This window comes from Urtica dioica, chromosome 4 (assembly GCF_054948205.1).
Source record: "Urtica dioica subsp. dioica isolate 48M chromosome 4, U.dioica_male_clone48M_v1_H2, whole genome shotgun sequence".
In the NCBI taxonomy this organism is placed as follows: Eukaryota; Viridiplantae; Streptophyta; class Magnoliopsida; order Rosales; family Urticaceae; genus Urtica; species Urtica dioica.
In genome coordinates, this window is record NC_142759.1 from 26,556,908 (window position 1) to 26,574,419 (window position 17,512).

The window sequence follows — 17,512 nt, forward strand, 5'->3', positions numbered from 1 at the left end:
CTCAAAAGTCTGATTTTACTGATATATTGATTATCGACGGATATATCGATAGATATTCAATAACAATTTTAATACCGATTGTCGATGATATCGATGATAGATCGATAATATATCGATTATCGATCAATATAACGATAAAAATCTTATAGTAAAATATAATTAAAAAATAAAATATATTTAATTATCTAGACTAAGTATATATAAAATAAAAAAATAAAAAAAAAAAAATATATATATATATATATATATATATATATTGGACAGACTAAGTATCTAGACTAAACAGCCCCTTATTTTAAAATTATAGTCTAACTATTAACATATTTAGGAAAGTAACCAATTTTTTATAATAACATTCCAATATTCCAATAATACCCTTAAGGGTTGTTATTATTAACCGTCAGAGTAAATAATATTAACGGTAACAAGAAAAATAGTAAATCTCATTACCCATAACAAAAACAACAGTAAATCTTATTAACAGTAACAAAAACAACAATAAATCTTATTAACTTTCATCTTCGCCTTCTCCGGTGCCGGAATCCGAGTTTTCATCAAAGTTTCGAACGGCGAAATCTCAACCCTACCTTCAAACGGTCGGATCTGTGCAGCTGCATGACTCGCTGATGTTCGAGATTGTTTCCGGAGGATGATCGTCACGCTTAATCGAATTAACATTCACAGTTAATCCGATTAACTATCACATTTAATATGCATAACTGAACTTGCGACCTTCGAACAACCGGATCGGCGCAACCGCGAGACTCGCCGATGTTCGAAATCGTTTTTGGAAGAAGTTCGTCACAGTTAATCAGATTAACTGTGACAGACAGTTAATCAGATCAATTGTGACAGACGGTTAATCAGATCAATTGTGACAGACGGTTAATCAAATCAACTATACAGTTAATCCAATTAACTGTCGAACGAAAAACCCTAAAATCTAAAATCGCACCTCAACCGCCGTGTGCGCCGGCCCCGCCTCCGCCGTCCTCAAGTTCGACATGCGATTTAAGCCGAAATTTGGCGACCCGAGCGACAACCACGTCGGAATCAACCTCGGAACCATCGGTGAGGAGAATTGGTGCGATCTTCTCCGAAAGGGACACGAGGTGGTGGCGATCGAGTCCAAAGCTCTTTCTTTGTCGCTAGAGACGGCGAGTCTCCGGTGAAGATCCGGTGGATCGGAGAGGAAGATTGTGGTGTGGTGTTTGGGTGTGGGAGAGAAGAGTATTTTTGGGACTTTAATTAATGTTGACTAATTTTTAAAATAAATTGATAATATGACTACTATTTTAATCTCCTCTTAATAGAGGTTAGATACTAAAAAATCTCATATATATTCAAAAGCTTGATTTTTTTTATTTTACATATAAATATATACATATAAAAAAGTTTGTCATATATATATATATATATATTTATATGTATTATAAAATATAAATAAGGAAATATTGATAATACTAAGTAAAATCAATAAGTAAAAGATATAAAGAGTAAGAAATAATAAATAATAAATAATAAAATAAAAGTAAATAATAAATTATTTATTTTCTTTTATTAAAAATTCAAATTCAGAAGATATTTTGTCGATATTTTGGATTTTTTAACTAGTAATAGATATCTATATTTTGTCGATATATCATCGATATTTTAATGATATTTATAAAACGATAATGAATATAGCTGATATTTTACTGAGACTCTTCAAAAAACGATACATCGCGATATTTTGAACCTCGGTTTTAACGAACCCAAAGTTTCTATATAAAAAGTAAATATATTTTTACCGCATAAAAAATTAATATATAATTTAATATCAGATTATTTCTTTTTTTACAGAAAGATAAAATGTCTTAAAATAAATAGACAAGGTGTACTTTATCTAAATTTTTTGAGGGAGATGATTTGAAATTATATATACAATTAGTTGGTTATTATTGATAGACAAAAATTGTTATAGCAATTTTCTCGCAAAGAACACTGAGTACCGAGCAATAAAGTGCCGAGCACTACTAATTTCTAGGCAAGATTATCTTTAAATACTAGCGAATCTAGTAAAATAGATAATGTAATTGATAGTGCTAAACAATAGGTGAAACTTTATGGTCGAGTTTGAGTGTGAAAATGTGCATGTCCCCGCTTTTGTTGCTTTCTCGTATATTTATAGACTTTAGAGTCGAGTACGTGGATTGATAAAACCCACGCCTTGACAATTTTTCATGTATCCGCCCATATCATGTTTAGTGAGTGTTTATTTTTCTTGGGTGTTTGGAGTAACCGTTAAGATGTGCGTTTTGCTTAAGTTTTATTTGTGGCCACGTGTTTTATTATTCGACTAGTTTTTGACCTGCTAGCTTCTCTTATCTTCAAAGTTTTGCTCGGTAGGGTTCGCTTTTGCATTATGAACGAGTGGTTTTTTTTTTCAGTGTCCCTAGAGTTGAGTTAAATCGAGCTTAGTGCTGGATACATAGGTGCATGCGAGCTATGGCTTGGACTATGCGACTTATGGGAGTAATACTAGCCTTGCAGTTTCTTAGTATTTTCGTAAGAACGGTAAGGAACTCTCTAGTATAATTCTTGGTTTAACTATACGAATGCACTTTTACTGGTTTTATTTATCGGTTTGTTCCAAGGTTTCTCACTTAGATCGGCCTTGGAGCCGAATTCTCGACTACAACGTCGTTTTGATGTGATTCATTTTTGAATCAGCGCGAGTCTTCGTCTCAACTGTCGGACGACTGAATTACTACTATATACTATTCATCCTTTTTAATCCACTATAATCATGTTTTGTTTATATAATCACGTCTAATTATTTGCATGCCTAAAAGTGGTTTTTCAATTTCTTTTCTCATTTTCTATTATTTTCTCTTTTCATTTCGCATCAGTTTTCTGTATCTCTCTCTCTCTAATTATTCATCTTCTCTCTTTTTTTAACTTCATCTTCAATGGGGGCTCCCAAACTTTTATTTTGAAGGTTTTTTATCATCTAACAAAGGTTTTCAAAATTTCAATTTGAAGATTTTAATAGTCGACTCTCATATTTGAAAGTGTATTATTTGGATCATAGAAAAATATTAGTTATTATTTAATAGTCATTTTCTTTGTATAAGTTGTTAAACTGACTTTATTTTCTAAGTTTTTGTTAAATTTTGTTAAATATTTATTTTTTGTTACATAAATTTATTTTAATTAGATTTTTTTTAATATAATAAATTGATATATATATATATATATATATATATATATATATATATATATATATATATATATATATAACATTTGGTAGAGATAGGGTTAGTTTGTTTTGTAATAACAAGTATCGTAGTGTATTGTGATTTCGGAAATTCCAAGGCAGGGATCAGGGTAGGCATGCAAAAACAGTGATATATACAAGGATGCGCAGAGATTATTATAATCATTATTATTATTATTATCATTTTAGCCATTGTCCATGGGCATCGTACACATGATTAAGCGAAGAAGAACTAGGAGGTGGTGGTGAGATAGTCGTTGGCGAGAGTTGCAATGGCGGCGAGTGAGTCGATGGAGACAAGATCGGACGCGGAGGAGTTCTCGTGGGGGACCTCATAATAGACGGAGGAGGTGACGAGACAGGACTCCCCGGGACACTTGTCGGCGATCTGGAAGCGGACTCTGTAGAGCGTGAAGCCGAGGTCAAGATACCCGCCCTCGACCACCTCCGTCTCCTTCACACGCTTCTCTGCGTCGACCACAGTGAACTTCTCCGTGAAGCCCGGCACCGGCGAACCGGAAGCTGGGTTGAGTTTCACTCGCACCAGCGTTCCCACGCCGCCGTCTCCCTCCAGGACTGTGGCGGAGGACACGACGGAGGGAAGCTTCTCCTCCACAAGCTTCGCCAGCTTCAGCGTTCCGTACAGATCCCACGCCTTGCTTGCCGCCACACCCATTTCCACTTCATGCTTCTCCGCTCCCTTCTGCATCTCTCTCTCTCTCTCTCTCTCTCTCTCTCTCTCTATCTATCTATCTATTCTCTTCTCTTTCCTACCATTACAAGTACAGAAAAGAGCTTTTGTTATTCCCAATTTATAGTGCATAAAGAAAACCTCTAGACACAACTATTAACTACCTGAGTAATGAAATATATTATATTTCAACATCTATAGGGGCATGCATGCTAAGTAATTAATTAAGCGATTCAAGTTACAAGTTACATATCAGAGCCATTAAGTGTCGTCTTTTGATACCTACACCGTCGCATCCCCCCACGGCCAATATCTTCTCATTCCCAACATTAGAACATACCATCAACCTGATTTCTCTTCTGGTTTTCACCGCCTTTTTTATTTTACAATTTATGCATTTGGCGTCTAGTTTAGGGTCAGGTAATTACTAAGAGAAAATTTATTTTGTATACCTCAAATTCTCAAAATATCAAGACTAGACCTATTAATTTAATAATATGTAAAATTAGATTTTTGGACACTTTTTAGACAAAAATGCCCTTTCAGTCCTTATAACCCCTATCTCAAACATTCATTCTTATTCTATTCTCAAATCTCTCATCCTCCCTCATTTTCTCATCATTTTGAGTACCAATTGGTTGAATTCGGTCAAAAATATGTAAGTTTGCTTCTTTATTCATCTTTTATAGACTTAATGATATAGTTTGAGAAAAATCAAATAAGTAGGTAGATTTAGGTCAAATTTTCCAGAATTTTACGTTATTTACGATGAAATCCGATAGTTTCGGATGAAATGCAATTAGTTTTTCCGATACTTTCAAGGTTAAATTAGGTAAAATTTCAATAGAATCAGACAACTTTATGAAATCCGACAAAATCCGTCAAAATCTGACAGATTCCGACCAAATTTGACATAATCTGATGCTCTCCGATGGTGTCCGACATTTTCCGATGACTTTTGTAAAAACTCGATGGTCTCCGATTGGTTTTTATTTTAATGTAATTTAATGTATTTTTTGGTATTTTTTTTGCAGTTTTAGTGATGTTTAACAGCACGTGGGAGAGAAAAGAATAATTATGGGTGTTCAATAATGCGAGAACATATCCGATCGAAGTTTTGAAAGAGATGACCTACATGGAGTTAGTGGAAAAGGTCGACAAGAGAATCGATATAGACAGATTCAAGTATGACTTAAAACTTGAAGTTCCATATGCAGTGGGTACGATTTCGATTGAGCTTGCTTTGTTGAAGGATGATGTTGACGTTATGTACTATACGAAGCACAAAAGTCGTAAAAAAATTCCACTTTGTGTAAGCTATCGAAAGAAATCATAACGTTAAGTGCAAATCGATGAGTTGATAAAGGAAAAAATGTGATGAATGAAGAATTGCCTCGCGTTGAACTCAACAAGAGACGAAATAATCTGATTATCAATGATCGACACAATGTTCATAAAATCAACAAGAGACGAAATAATATGATTATCAACGATCGACACAATGTTCCTAAACTCAACAAGAGACGAAATAATCTGATTATCACCGATCGACACAATGTTCCCATAATCAACAACCGACAAAATGTTTCTATGTTCAACAATCGAGCAGATGTTCCTATCATCCATCAACACAATGGTATCAAAGATGAGTTGTATAAGGGTGATGAAGTATACAGGAGTGACATAGATGATTACCACAACAACGACCGAGATGATGAACTAAACAGTAACGGAGGTGATGAAGACAACGGTGACAGAGATGATGGACACAACAGTGACAAAGGTGAAGAATTTGAAGAATTCGCGAACCCTCAAGAATATGAAGATTTTGTTGAACATTTTTCAGTACATCGAGACACTGTGAACCATCACATGAACCTCATAAAGTAGTATCACCAAGGATTGCGTGCTTTACTCATGGAAAGCCCCCGATTTCACAACCGATGATGTTGTCAAGGAAGAACGTAGTGAAGGTCCAAGTCTGTATCCAACTTCTTCCACATGTAATATAAATGAGATGTACTTAAATTCTCAAATGAAAATTTATACATTATCTGTATTATAACCGTTCAATGTAATAAGTAGCACATAAGATATATATATTGGGAAGGAGTTTGTGTCCAAGAAACAAATGAAGCAAGAGATCAACATTTATGCTCTAAAAAATAATTTCTAATTTAGAATGATATTTTCTTCGAAAGGAGATGGTATATCACATGCAAAAATGATATGTGCACTTGGAAGCTGAGGGGTGTTGTACTCTTGCTCGCGTGTTGTTCTAACAAAAGGCCATAGAGGAGTTGCACTTGGGTTGTTGGGCATGTCTTTAAAGATAAGTATACTGTTAGCTCTATGGCTGAGTATTCGGCGCATAATGTAAGAGATGAAGTCAAGACAAGATGGAGTGTTGACATCTCGTACTTGAAGGTTTGGAGAACTAGGGAGAAATATATTTCGTACGTAAGGGGTACGCTAGAAGAATCATATCAGAAGTTACCATCTTGGTTATACATATTGGAACAGAAGAATCATGGGACTTTGACTGAGTTTGTGAAAATGGTGACAAATTCAAGTACACATTCTTTTCTATTGGTGCGTGTCGTAGAGGGTTCAAGTCATGGCGACTGGTCATCTCATTAGACGGTTCACTTTTGAAGACAAAATATGCTGGACAGTTGCTTTGCACAGTTCCATGCGAATTCGCAGTTATATCCACTTGCATTCGGGGTCGTAGATGGCGACTGTCATGCTTCGTGGATTTGGTTTTTGAGAAAGTTGATAGAGGCTATCGGTGAAGATGTACAAGATTTGACATTCATTTCAGCTCGACATGATAGCATCATACATGGTGTCGAAGTGGTGTTCCATGGTATCCCTCATCTAAGACTAAATGTCCAACATAAATTCAATACTGATCATTTTCGGAAGTTGAGACGGAAAGATGTCGACATGCCAAAGTATCTCGAGGAAGTCGATTTTGATCGGTGGCCGGCCAAAGTACTTTTTCCTGGGAAACGGTAAAACTAAAACTCTTCCTTTTTTCATTTTAATTTTTTAAATGATTTTATAACGTTGTTAATATGTTATTGTTTTGTATGTACTAGGTACGATATAATGACAAGCAATAATGTTGAAAGCTTCAACAATAAGATGAAGAATGCTAGAACGTTTCTCATTACCACGTTGCTTGAGTTCCTTCGATTCACATTTCAAACGTGGTTTTTCGATCGAGAAAAAATTGCTAGGAAATGCGATACAAATTTTTCCACAAAGTTTCAAGAGAATCTCGACCATCTAAACGAAAAGACATAGTACGTCACGACATACGGACTCGGTCTATATGAATGTCATGTCAAAGACATGAGAGGTGACTTTGATGTAAATTTGTTGGAAAAGACATTCACTTGCGGACTACCATAACTACTTGGAATCCCGTGCGAGCATGCCATCGCATCTGCACAACATCAGAGTGTCGACGTTTATTCCTTGTGCAATACTTTTCTATTTGAAGGACACATCAATTGAGCTATACAAGGAATCCATATATCCTGTTAGGAATGAAGACCAGTGGAACGTTCTAGATGAGATAAAAAAATATGATGGTTCCTCTACCAGTTGAAAAGAAACAAGCCGGTCGGCCGAAGAAGAGTAAACAAGGAAGACGAATGGTATACCTCTCTCAAGGCGAAAAAGTTGTTATTCACCACAAATGTGACAAATGTGGTGGTATGGGCCATAACAGAAAGACATGCACTTGGAGGGATTGAAAATTTTGTTTTTTGTTCTTTTATCTTTGATTTTGTTGTGAAATTAAGAAGTTTGTATTTTTATGTTTACAACTTTTGGTTTTAAATTTAGAACATTTGAAGTTTATGTTTATGTTTATGACATAGCATATTTTTTAAAAATTTAGTGATCACATATTCAAAACTTTAATGACATAACATATTGTTGTCGCTGATTTTTGGACAACGATTTAGGAGCCCAGAGTGGTTAGACCCAAGGCCGGACCAAGTGGTCTCACTCCGGCTCGAGCGTGTCGGACTTGGTGTCCCAAGTCGTCCCTTAGCTGTGGGTGAAGCTCACCTTATCTCGATACCTGAAAAGCAAGAAAGAGATTATGAACTACAAAGGGGAAACAGGGGGGGTGCCCCTGTTTACCTCTCCGACGCTCAACATTAGTGAGATTGAGGTGGAGTATAGAGGTTTTAGGGGTGATGGGAGGCCAAAGATGAGCGAAACGAGCGAAGTATGAGTCCGACAGCATTTCGGGACTCAAAATTGGATTACCTTTGGGAGAGGGCAGACCTCTCTATTTATAGGCGGCCAAGGGGTGTTTGTGGGGCCCCTTGGCCGAGTGAGCACCTTTGGGTCGGCCATTGGTCGGCTGAAGGGTTGGGGCGGCCAATGGCCGAGCGAGCATGTTGGGTCGGCCATTGGCCGACTGAAGCTTTGCCTCGGCCAATGGCCGAGTGAACTGGGCCGGCCATTGGCCGGCTGAAGCTTTGCCTCGGCCAATGGCTGAGTGAGACCCTTGGGTCGGCCATTGGCCGACTGAAGCTTTGCCTCGGCCAATGGCCGAGTGAACTGGGCCGGCCATTGGCCGGCTGAAGCTTTGCCTCGGCCAATGGCCGAGTGAGACCCTTGGGTCGGCCATTGGCCGACTGAAGCTTTGCCTCGGCCAATGGCCGAGTGAACTGGGCCGGCCATTGGCCGGCTGAAGCTTTGACTCGGCCAATGGCCGAGTGAGACCCTTGGGTCGGCCATTGGCCGGCTGACCCTTGGGCCGGCCATGGGCCGGCTGGACCTTGGCCGGCCATTGGTTTGGGCCGGCCAATGGTTGAGGCAAGGTTCCGCCGTCAAAGGCCTCGAGCCGATCGCGCGGGTCGAAGTGATGTCTTTTTCCTCGTCGGTCCGAGACGGGCCGACAACATTAGCCCCCCGAGTTTCTGGTCGAGCGTAGGTCGAGCGGAAACTCAGTGCTTGCGTTGATGTGCGGACTCAGGACAAACACTCTCGAGTTTGTGGTCGCATTGTAAAAGGGCTCTCAATGCATCGCGAGGGATGGCATCGGTGCGTCACGAGGGACGGCTTTGTGCGTCACGAGGGACGGCCTTTATGCGTCACGAGGGACGGCTTTTGTTGCGCGTGGCTTATTTCCTCGACTTACCAACGAAGGCGTAATCGATTTGCACGTCATTGTTGTACGCGGCTTGTTTTCTCGACCTACCAATGAAGGCGTGATCGATTAGCACGGCTTGGGCCTCGGGGGGCCTCGGTGTCACGTTGCGTGACCGGGTTTTCCTGTTGTCAATGGTGCCCACAAGAAGAGTTGTAATCTTTATTTTGTACATTTGATGTAATAAAGTCTCATGAAGACTCTTGCTTGTAATTGCCTATTCATTCATTAATAAAGTTGAAACGTTCATTCATTCTTTCTTTGTTTGAAGCTTTATGATAAAACCTTAGTCTTTTAGTCCATAAACAAACTAAACAACTTACGAAGAGACAAATGTAGATTTGCATGAACGAACTCTTCGTAGTTTGCTTAAAACGATATATTCGCAATCTTAGGGTCAAAGGACTATTGACCTCAGTATGATTGTTAGAAGAATCTATGATGTCTGGTTATGAGGCATTGAGAGTTGGAGACTCTATAGTTCTTCTAGGTATCTTCCGAAGGTACTGAATTGACCAGTGCACTTCTAGAGACAAGATAAGAACAAACCATTTAACCTCTTATGTCTCGAAGTCACTATGTATGAATTGCATCATGCTTACCTTAATCCTGAAATGAGACATGCCATTTCACACCTTAGTATTCTCATTTGAGAAAGTCAAAGTTCGGACTCACTATGTGATTCCGAACAGGGCTTATTGGTGAAGTACTAAGTTGTGAGTATGTCATGAGTAACTTTGTGAAGTTCTCATAGATATGGAATTCATGTACAAGATTGCTGAAATGCAATGTATGTCACCTCATGCTTTGTTCCTTGGAGTGTGAATAAATGAACTGGCCAGTGTCCAAATTGAGTCCTGACTCTTTTGGATGAAAAAATGTGACTTGTTAGCTCCTCGTCAATACATTGTTTCTAACTTATTCACAAGCGACAAAGGAGTTGAGGAAATAACAGCTAGAAGGGTAAAATGGTAATTTAGTAAATCCCGACTAGCTGATGACATTCATGAAGGGTAAACATAGATAATATTCAGTGGATCCGCTCATTATAATTAGGTGAATTCTTGAGTAGAAAATAAATTCATTTGAACCGAGAGATTTTCAGTGTCAGCTCTTTAGTGGAGTCAGTTGGCATTAAGCTAAACTTGGAAAAGGTTTGTGAACTTTTGAGTCCAAGTGTTTAGCTCAAGCTTTGTTCATTTGGGTCCATGAGGTCACTGTCACGAATCACATCGATAGGAATAGTTAAACTGGAAGCTAAGTCAAAACAAGAACGAAAATTGTCAAAAGGGTATTTTTGTCTTTTGAGACAAAGGATGAAATGAATGTCAATAAATTTTTTGACAAGGTCATTTGATGACATGCATCACTCGGCCAATACTGGTCTTATTGGGCCTTGTGGATTAATTTCATTTCATAAGAATTTTATTGAAAATTCTTAATGGGCCTTTCTCATGTTGTCATGAACAAATGAAGAAGCTTCTAGAAGCTCCTTCTAGAGATGAAATGGGCGCCCAACCCTAAGATAGAAAGAGAGATTATTTTGTGCATAAATGTATCAAGATACTTGCCAAAAGAAAAAGAGGAAACAAATTTCCTATGCATGCCATAAGGAAATTCGGCCAACTAAGCCAAAGAGGGAGAAGATAAATGAGGAAACAAATCCATGTGGCATAGGTAATGCCTTACACGCCCAAAGTGAAAAAGGGAAACAAGGGATTTGTTCATGAATATGTGATATTCAATATAGAAGAGGAAACTACCTTATTGAAGGTAAAGCCTCTCCTATAAATAGGAGCCTCATTCCTCTCATTTTATTCATTCCACATAAGTTAGAGATTGAGAACTTCTCTCTCTAGAACTTGTGGTTGCCGCCCCTCTTCTCTCTCTCTCTAGTTTACTTTCGATTTTTCTTGTTTTGGCACCTAGGTCCTCACTCGACCTAGTGTTTAGCTCTGCGACTTCAAGACTCGTTCTTAAGTCGTAGTGTTTAAAAGTACCCACTCACTAATTCCTTTATTTCGAGTGATTTAGTGATAGAAACTTTCGTGGTTGCTCGAGGTGCCGAGGAAAGGAAGAGAGACGTACTGCGAGGGGAGATGAGCGTTGCAAACTTTCCAAAAGCTTCTTCAAAGTTCAAGCTTCAAGAAAGGTTAGTAAACTCTTAGCTCATATTGGTTTTTAATTACATGTACTTGCTTCTTTGTCTAGGTTAGTAAAAACTGTTTTTACTTGAATAGAAATTTTTTAAAATTCCGCCGCTTCCCGAAGCGTTTAATCTTTTTCTTAAACCCTAGATCAATTCCAACAAATGGTATCAGAGCTATGGTCAAAGATATGCATGTACATGTTTTTAAAATTATGAGCTTGAAAATCGTTTTCGAAAGTTTACTAATTTTGTGACAAGTTAGAATTGTTATCTTAGATTTTTTTTAATTTATTGCTCTTGCCTTTAAATTAAAAACCATGTTGATTTTCTATGAGTTTGGGATGATATTAAAACACATTAGAATCAGTTCTAAAAGTTTTTAATTTTTTATATTGAAAAACGTGTTTTAAAGGTTTGAGAAATTTCGGTAAATTTTGTGACTAGTTACCCTGTCTTTCTAGTTTCTTTTATTTACCGTATTCGTTTTATGCTTGTTGTTATTTCTTTTATATCATGTTATTACCTTGCTAATAAAACACAAATAAAAGCTTTAACAACCTTCATAAAACGTTCCGTTACACTCGATTCTTTTTCGCACCTAAAAAGGACCAAGGTTTAATTATTTCTTTTTCTTCGAGCTGGAGTAAACCCGCATTAAAAGTGGCATAACTCTCTGCTCAGAAATAGAAATTTAATGATTCTTAAATCAAATTAAAGCTTTGTCTGTCCTCTGTCCAATGCCACCAGTTTCGGCTCTAAAGGACATCGGAGCCGCCAGATATGGCGATTTTACTCCGAGGTGCGCGGCTGTCTGAAACTCCAGTTTTTTAGAAATCCGGATTTTCAAACCCCACTACCATGAGTTATAGAACTCTAATGAGAAAACTTTCTTGAGAAAAAATGTTTTTCATATGATTATAAACATGATGTGTAAGATTAAAATTTTTTATTTTTGAAAGATTAATTGAAATTGAGTTTTTACAAAACTAGTTTGAATTTTGAAAAACCGTTTTCACTTTCAAACTTGAAAATATTTTGTCACCCAAATCAAATAAGTTTTCAAAATGTTTTCAAAACTATATCTATATCACATATGTTCAAAATCTATATGCTCTTGAAAATTTGAGTGGGAGGTCTCCTTGTAGACAAGCCGAAAAATAAAAAGATGTGTAATCTCAAACTTTCAAGTGTTCGAGTGAGTTGAAGTTCACACTTCCCTCATGCACTTTCCCGAAATAGAAAATAGGAAAAGATCGAGTATGTACCTTGTGCCTTTATGCACTAATACTACTCTGAACATGTCGATCTAGGATTCTCTTCTGGTTGTCCGCTCTGTCGCTCTCTAACTAGGAAATTTGTTTCCGAACTTATAAGAGTCGATGAACCAACTCCAAAAACTAAGTGGGAGGGTTATACTTGTTGTTTGTAACCCACGATCCCCAACACTAATGAAAGAAGCAATTAACGTGGGACTAAGAGCCGCTCTTGCGACCCTCACTTAAATGGGAGTACTCCAAGGCGTTATTGCTTCGATCATTGCTCAATGGGCTACGTTCGAGAGTGAGACGATGATGGCAAGGCCTTCCCTTGGGGGATTGTTTTTCAAAGTTGATCTTTTGGACTAAGTGGTTGGTTGCACACTTAGGCTCAATCCCTAGTAATCCTCCCTCGAGGCCCTGCGAAAGGATGTGAGTGATCAAACCAATTTACAAGGTGGCTAGTCAAAATAGATGTATTGACATCTTGACTTAGCATTAATGATGTGTCATTTACTTATAAAAGGAGATTTTTTGCGGCCTTCTCTTGAGGGAGTAAATTATCGTTTGGTTTATAACACCTTTGGATTTTATAAAAGTCTTAATAAAACTTAAATCCTAAACCAAAGACTAATCATAAACTTGTTTCAACTTAAATAAGCAACATGTCTCGCAAACATCTCTCATCCTTTCCTCGAACAAACTCGAAACCATGAACTACGTAGATTCGAAACTTAACCTCGACATAATCCTTACCAAGCACAAATGGGTACTCACCACCTCGTGTCCTCCTCTGACGAATAATGATTCAACTCAAGAGGACAAAGACGCCTTGGCGGCCTGGCTCTGCTCCGATGAGATTGTGCGGTGCTATATCTTAGCATCAATGAACAATGTGTTGCAACAACAACATCGTGACATCGAGACTGCCGCCGACATGCTCACCAATCTCCATGAGATGTTTGGAGGGCAAAGGCGTCAAGCAAGGCAAAAAGCAGTCCGACAATTTATGAACTGTCGCATGAAGGCTAGGACTCCTGTTGGAGACTTTATGATATTGATCATTAGTCATCTGAGTAAAATGGAAATCCTAGGATCTGAGATTGATGGGAAGAATGTCATAGATGTGATCTTAGAAACTCTCCCCGCATCTCTCGATACCTCCAAGATGAACTACTCCATTAACAAGCTAGAGTACACTGTTACCAAGCTTATGGAGGAACTTCACACTGCTGTAGGTCTCACTAAGAGAAAGAGGAATCAAGGAGAGGTACATGCTACTGAGCAAAAAGCCTCCGCCTCTGGAACTAAGAAGAGACCTCACAAGGCCGATAAAAAGAACTGTCCTGCCAATCTCAAAGCAAAGGAACATAGTATTGTACTAGTTACCGAAGCATGCTTAGTAGCTGATAATGTATCAACGTGGATTCTTGACTCCGCTGCTACTAACCATATTAGTTGTTCCTTGAATGGTTTCAAGAAAACCAAAAGCTTAGAGGAAGGCGAGTTCTGTTTCAAATGGGGTGATGGGAGCCTGGTGTCTGCAAAGGCTGTGGGATCCGTGACGCTGTCTTTTGAAGACCGCACTTTAAACTTGAATAATGTTTATTTTGTTCCTACCTTTGGGAAGAACTTAATATCCGTTGCTCGTCTTCATGAGCAAGATTATTGTTTAAAGTTCATTAAGAATGGAATTCGTATTTCGTTTCCTGATAATTCTTTTGTCACTGATGCATGTATGAAGAATGCTCTTTTCTACATCTATCCCACTCAACCTTCTCTTTTAGACACCGAAATAGATAATGATCTAATTAGGGAGCCAAAGAGGATCAAACTTTCTGAATCCTCCGATCTAACAAAATCAACACACCTCTGGCACTTGAGACTTGGTCATATCAGTCTAGATAGGATTAAGAGACTTGTGAGGGACGGTCCACTCCAAGCCTCTGCAATAGGTTCACTACCTACTTGTGAATCCTGCATAGAAGGAAAAATGACTAAGCGACCTTTCTCTGATAAGGGTCGAAGAGCCACTGAGTTGCTGGAACTAATACATTCTGGTGTATGTGGTCCACTCAGCCAACATGCACGTGGAGGATACGAATACTTCGTTACCTTCACTGATGATTACTCACGATATGGGTTTGTCTATTTGCTCAAACACAAATCCGAGACCTTTAACGTATTTAAGGTCTTTAGGGCTTTAGTGGAAAAGCAAACTGGCAAAGTGATCAAAACCCTTCGATCTGATCGAGGTGGTGAGTATATGTCTGGAGAGTTCGATGACTTTCTTAAAGAAGAAGGTATCGCTTCTCAGCTTACCGCACCTGGCACACCTCAACAAAACGGAGTGTCAGAGAGAAGAAACCGAACTCTTATGGAGATGGTTAGATCAATGATGAGTTACTCATCACTCCCGCTTTCCTTTTGGGGATATGCCCTTGAAACAGCCGCCTATATTCTGAACCAAGTTCCGTCCAAAACGATTCCTGGTACTCCTTATGAACGATGGACTGGCCGTAAAGTGAATCTTGGCCGCATCCTAATTTGGGGTTCCCCTGCACACGTGCTGAGGCAAAAGACTAGCAAGTTGGCTAGTAGGTCAGAATTGTGCCTGTTTGTGGGATATCCAAAGGAAACCAAAGGTTTTACTTTCTATAGTCCCGAGGACGATAAGACTTTCGTTAGCACGAATGCTCGTTTCCTCGAGGAGGACTTTATGAAAGATGCAAAACCTAGAAGCAAAATTGTGCTTGAAGAAAAGTTGGGTGAGGAAGCTTCTACCTCATCTGTAAGAACTGTTCTTACCCCAACTGAAACACAACCTAACTCATCAGAATCTCGTCAAGTAATACTTAGACGTAGTGGGAGGGCTACTCAAAAGCCTGACAGGTACATGTCTTATGGAGACTCTCTTGTAGCCGTCTCCGACATGGATGACCCTGTTTCCTATAGCCAAGCGATGGCTTGTTCTGAACCAAACCTTTGGCTTGACGCCATGAAAGTTGAAATGCACTCGATGTATGTCAACAAAGTCTGGAAACTTGTAGACCTTCCTGAAGGGATTAAACCCGTAGGGTGTAAGTGGATATACAAGAAGAAAATGGGTCCTGATGGGAACGTCGAGACGTTCAAAGCATGACTTGTGGCGAAGGGTTATACCCAACAAGAAGGGATTGACAATGAAGAAACCTTCTCGCCAGTCGCGATGCTTAAATCCATCCGCATACTCCTATCCATAGCTGCAGCTCTCGACTATGAGATCTGGCAAATGGATGTCAAGACAGCCTTTCTGAATGGCAATCTTGACGAGCGCATTTACATGGCTCAACCAGACGGTTTCGTGGATAAAGGTCAAGAGACCAAGGTTTGTGAGTTGCTTAAATCCATTTATGGACTAAAGCAAGCATCTAGGTCATGGAATATTAGATTCGATGAAACTGTAAAGAGCTTTGGCTTTGAATAGTCAATAGATGAGCCTTGTGTTTACAAGTTAATACACGAAGGCAAAGTTGTGTTTCTGGTACTATATGTCGATGATATACTACTCATTGGTAATGACGTGGGTAAGTTATCTGAGGTTAAGGTCTGGCTGGCAAAGCAATTCGATATGAAGGATCTAGGAGAAGCCGCGTACATTCTGGGGATCCAAATCTTTCGAGATAGGAAAAACCAAACCCTGTCGCTCTCTCAAGCATCTTATATTGATAAGGTGATGGATCGCTTCTCGATGCAAGACTCCAAGAAGGGCCAAACACCCTTTAGGCATGGAGTTTCACTCTCTAAGGACCAGTCTCCCAAGACTGCACAAGAGATTGAAGACATGAGGAAAATTCCTTACGCCTCTGCCGTAGGAAGCCTTATGTATGCTATGCTTTGCACTAGACCTGACATCTGTTTCACCGTTGGCGTAGTTAGCCGTTTCCAATCCAACCCTGGACCCGAGCACTGGATTGCTGTTAAGCATGTTCTTAAGTATCTTCGAAGAACTAGGAACTTGATGCTTACATACTCAGGTACTGACCTGACTATGACGGGATATACCAACTCCGATTTTCAAGCGGATAAGGATTCCAGGAAATCCACTTCGGGATCTGTGTTCATCCTTAATGGTGGAGCTGTTGTGTGGAGAAGTATTAAGCAATCTTGCATTGCTGACTCCACAATGGAAGCAGAATATGTGGCTGGTTGTGAAGCATCTAAAGAGGCTGTATGGCTTAGAAAATTCCTTAAGTATTTGGAAGTTGTTCCAAACGTCGACGAGCCCATGACCCTTGATTGTGATAATAGTGGGGCTGTCGCTAACTCAAAGGAACCTAGAAGCCATAAGCGCTCTAAGCATATTGAGAGGAAATACCATTTGATTCGAGAGATCGTGCAGCGCGGAGACGTGGAAGTGAAGAAGATCTCAACGGTGGACAACCTCGCAGATCCATTCACCAAGGCCCTAGCGAACAAGGTCTTCGACCAACATCGTGAGTGATTAGGCATGAAAGACTACACACATCTTCTTTGAGTCAAGTGGGAGTTTGTTGTCAATGGTGCCCACAAGAAGAGTTGTAATCTTTATTTTGTACATTTGATGTATTAAAGTCTCATGAAGACTCTTGCTTGTAATTGCCTATTCATTCATTAATAAAGTTGAAACGTTCATTCATTCTTTCTTTGTTTGAAGCTTTATGATAAAACCTTAGTCTTTTAGTCCATAAACAAACTAAACAACTTACGAAGAGACAAATGTAGATTTGCATGAACGAACTCTTCGTAGTTTGCTTAAAACGATATATTCGCAATCTTAGGGTCAAAGGACTATTGACCTCAGTATGATTGTTAGAAGAATCTATGATGTCTGGTTATGAGGCATTGAGAGTTGGAGACTCTATAGTTCTTCTAGGTATCTTCCGAAGGTACTGAATTGACCAGTGCACTTCTAGAGACAAGATAAGAACAAACCATTTAACCTCTTATGTCTCGAAGT

The 17,512-nt window shown here is 38.9% G+C and overlaps 1 protein-coding gene across 1 annotated transcript; it reads right to left on the reverse strand.

Moving 5' to 3' along the window:
- Nucleotides 1-3,491: 3,491 nt before the first annotated feature.
- LOC149401419 (norbelladine synthase-like) lies at nucleotides 3,492-3,976 on the reverse strand. The gene has a single exon (XM_089613861.1). It carries the CDS (start codon nucleotides 3,966-3,968, stop codon nucleotides 3,492-3,494), a length of 477 nt encoding a protein of 158 aa, XP_089469987.1. The 5' UTR covers nucleotides 3,969-3,976.
- Between the last annotated feature and the right edge of the window lie 13,536 nt (nucleotides 3,977-17,512).

What these genes read in the sequence shown, in the direction of transcription:
- LOC149401419 (XM_089613861.1), bottom strand. Translation starts at nt 3,968, where the DNA reads ATGCAGAAGGGAGCGGAGAAGCATGAAGTGGAAATGGGTGTGGCGGCA.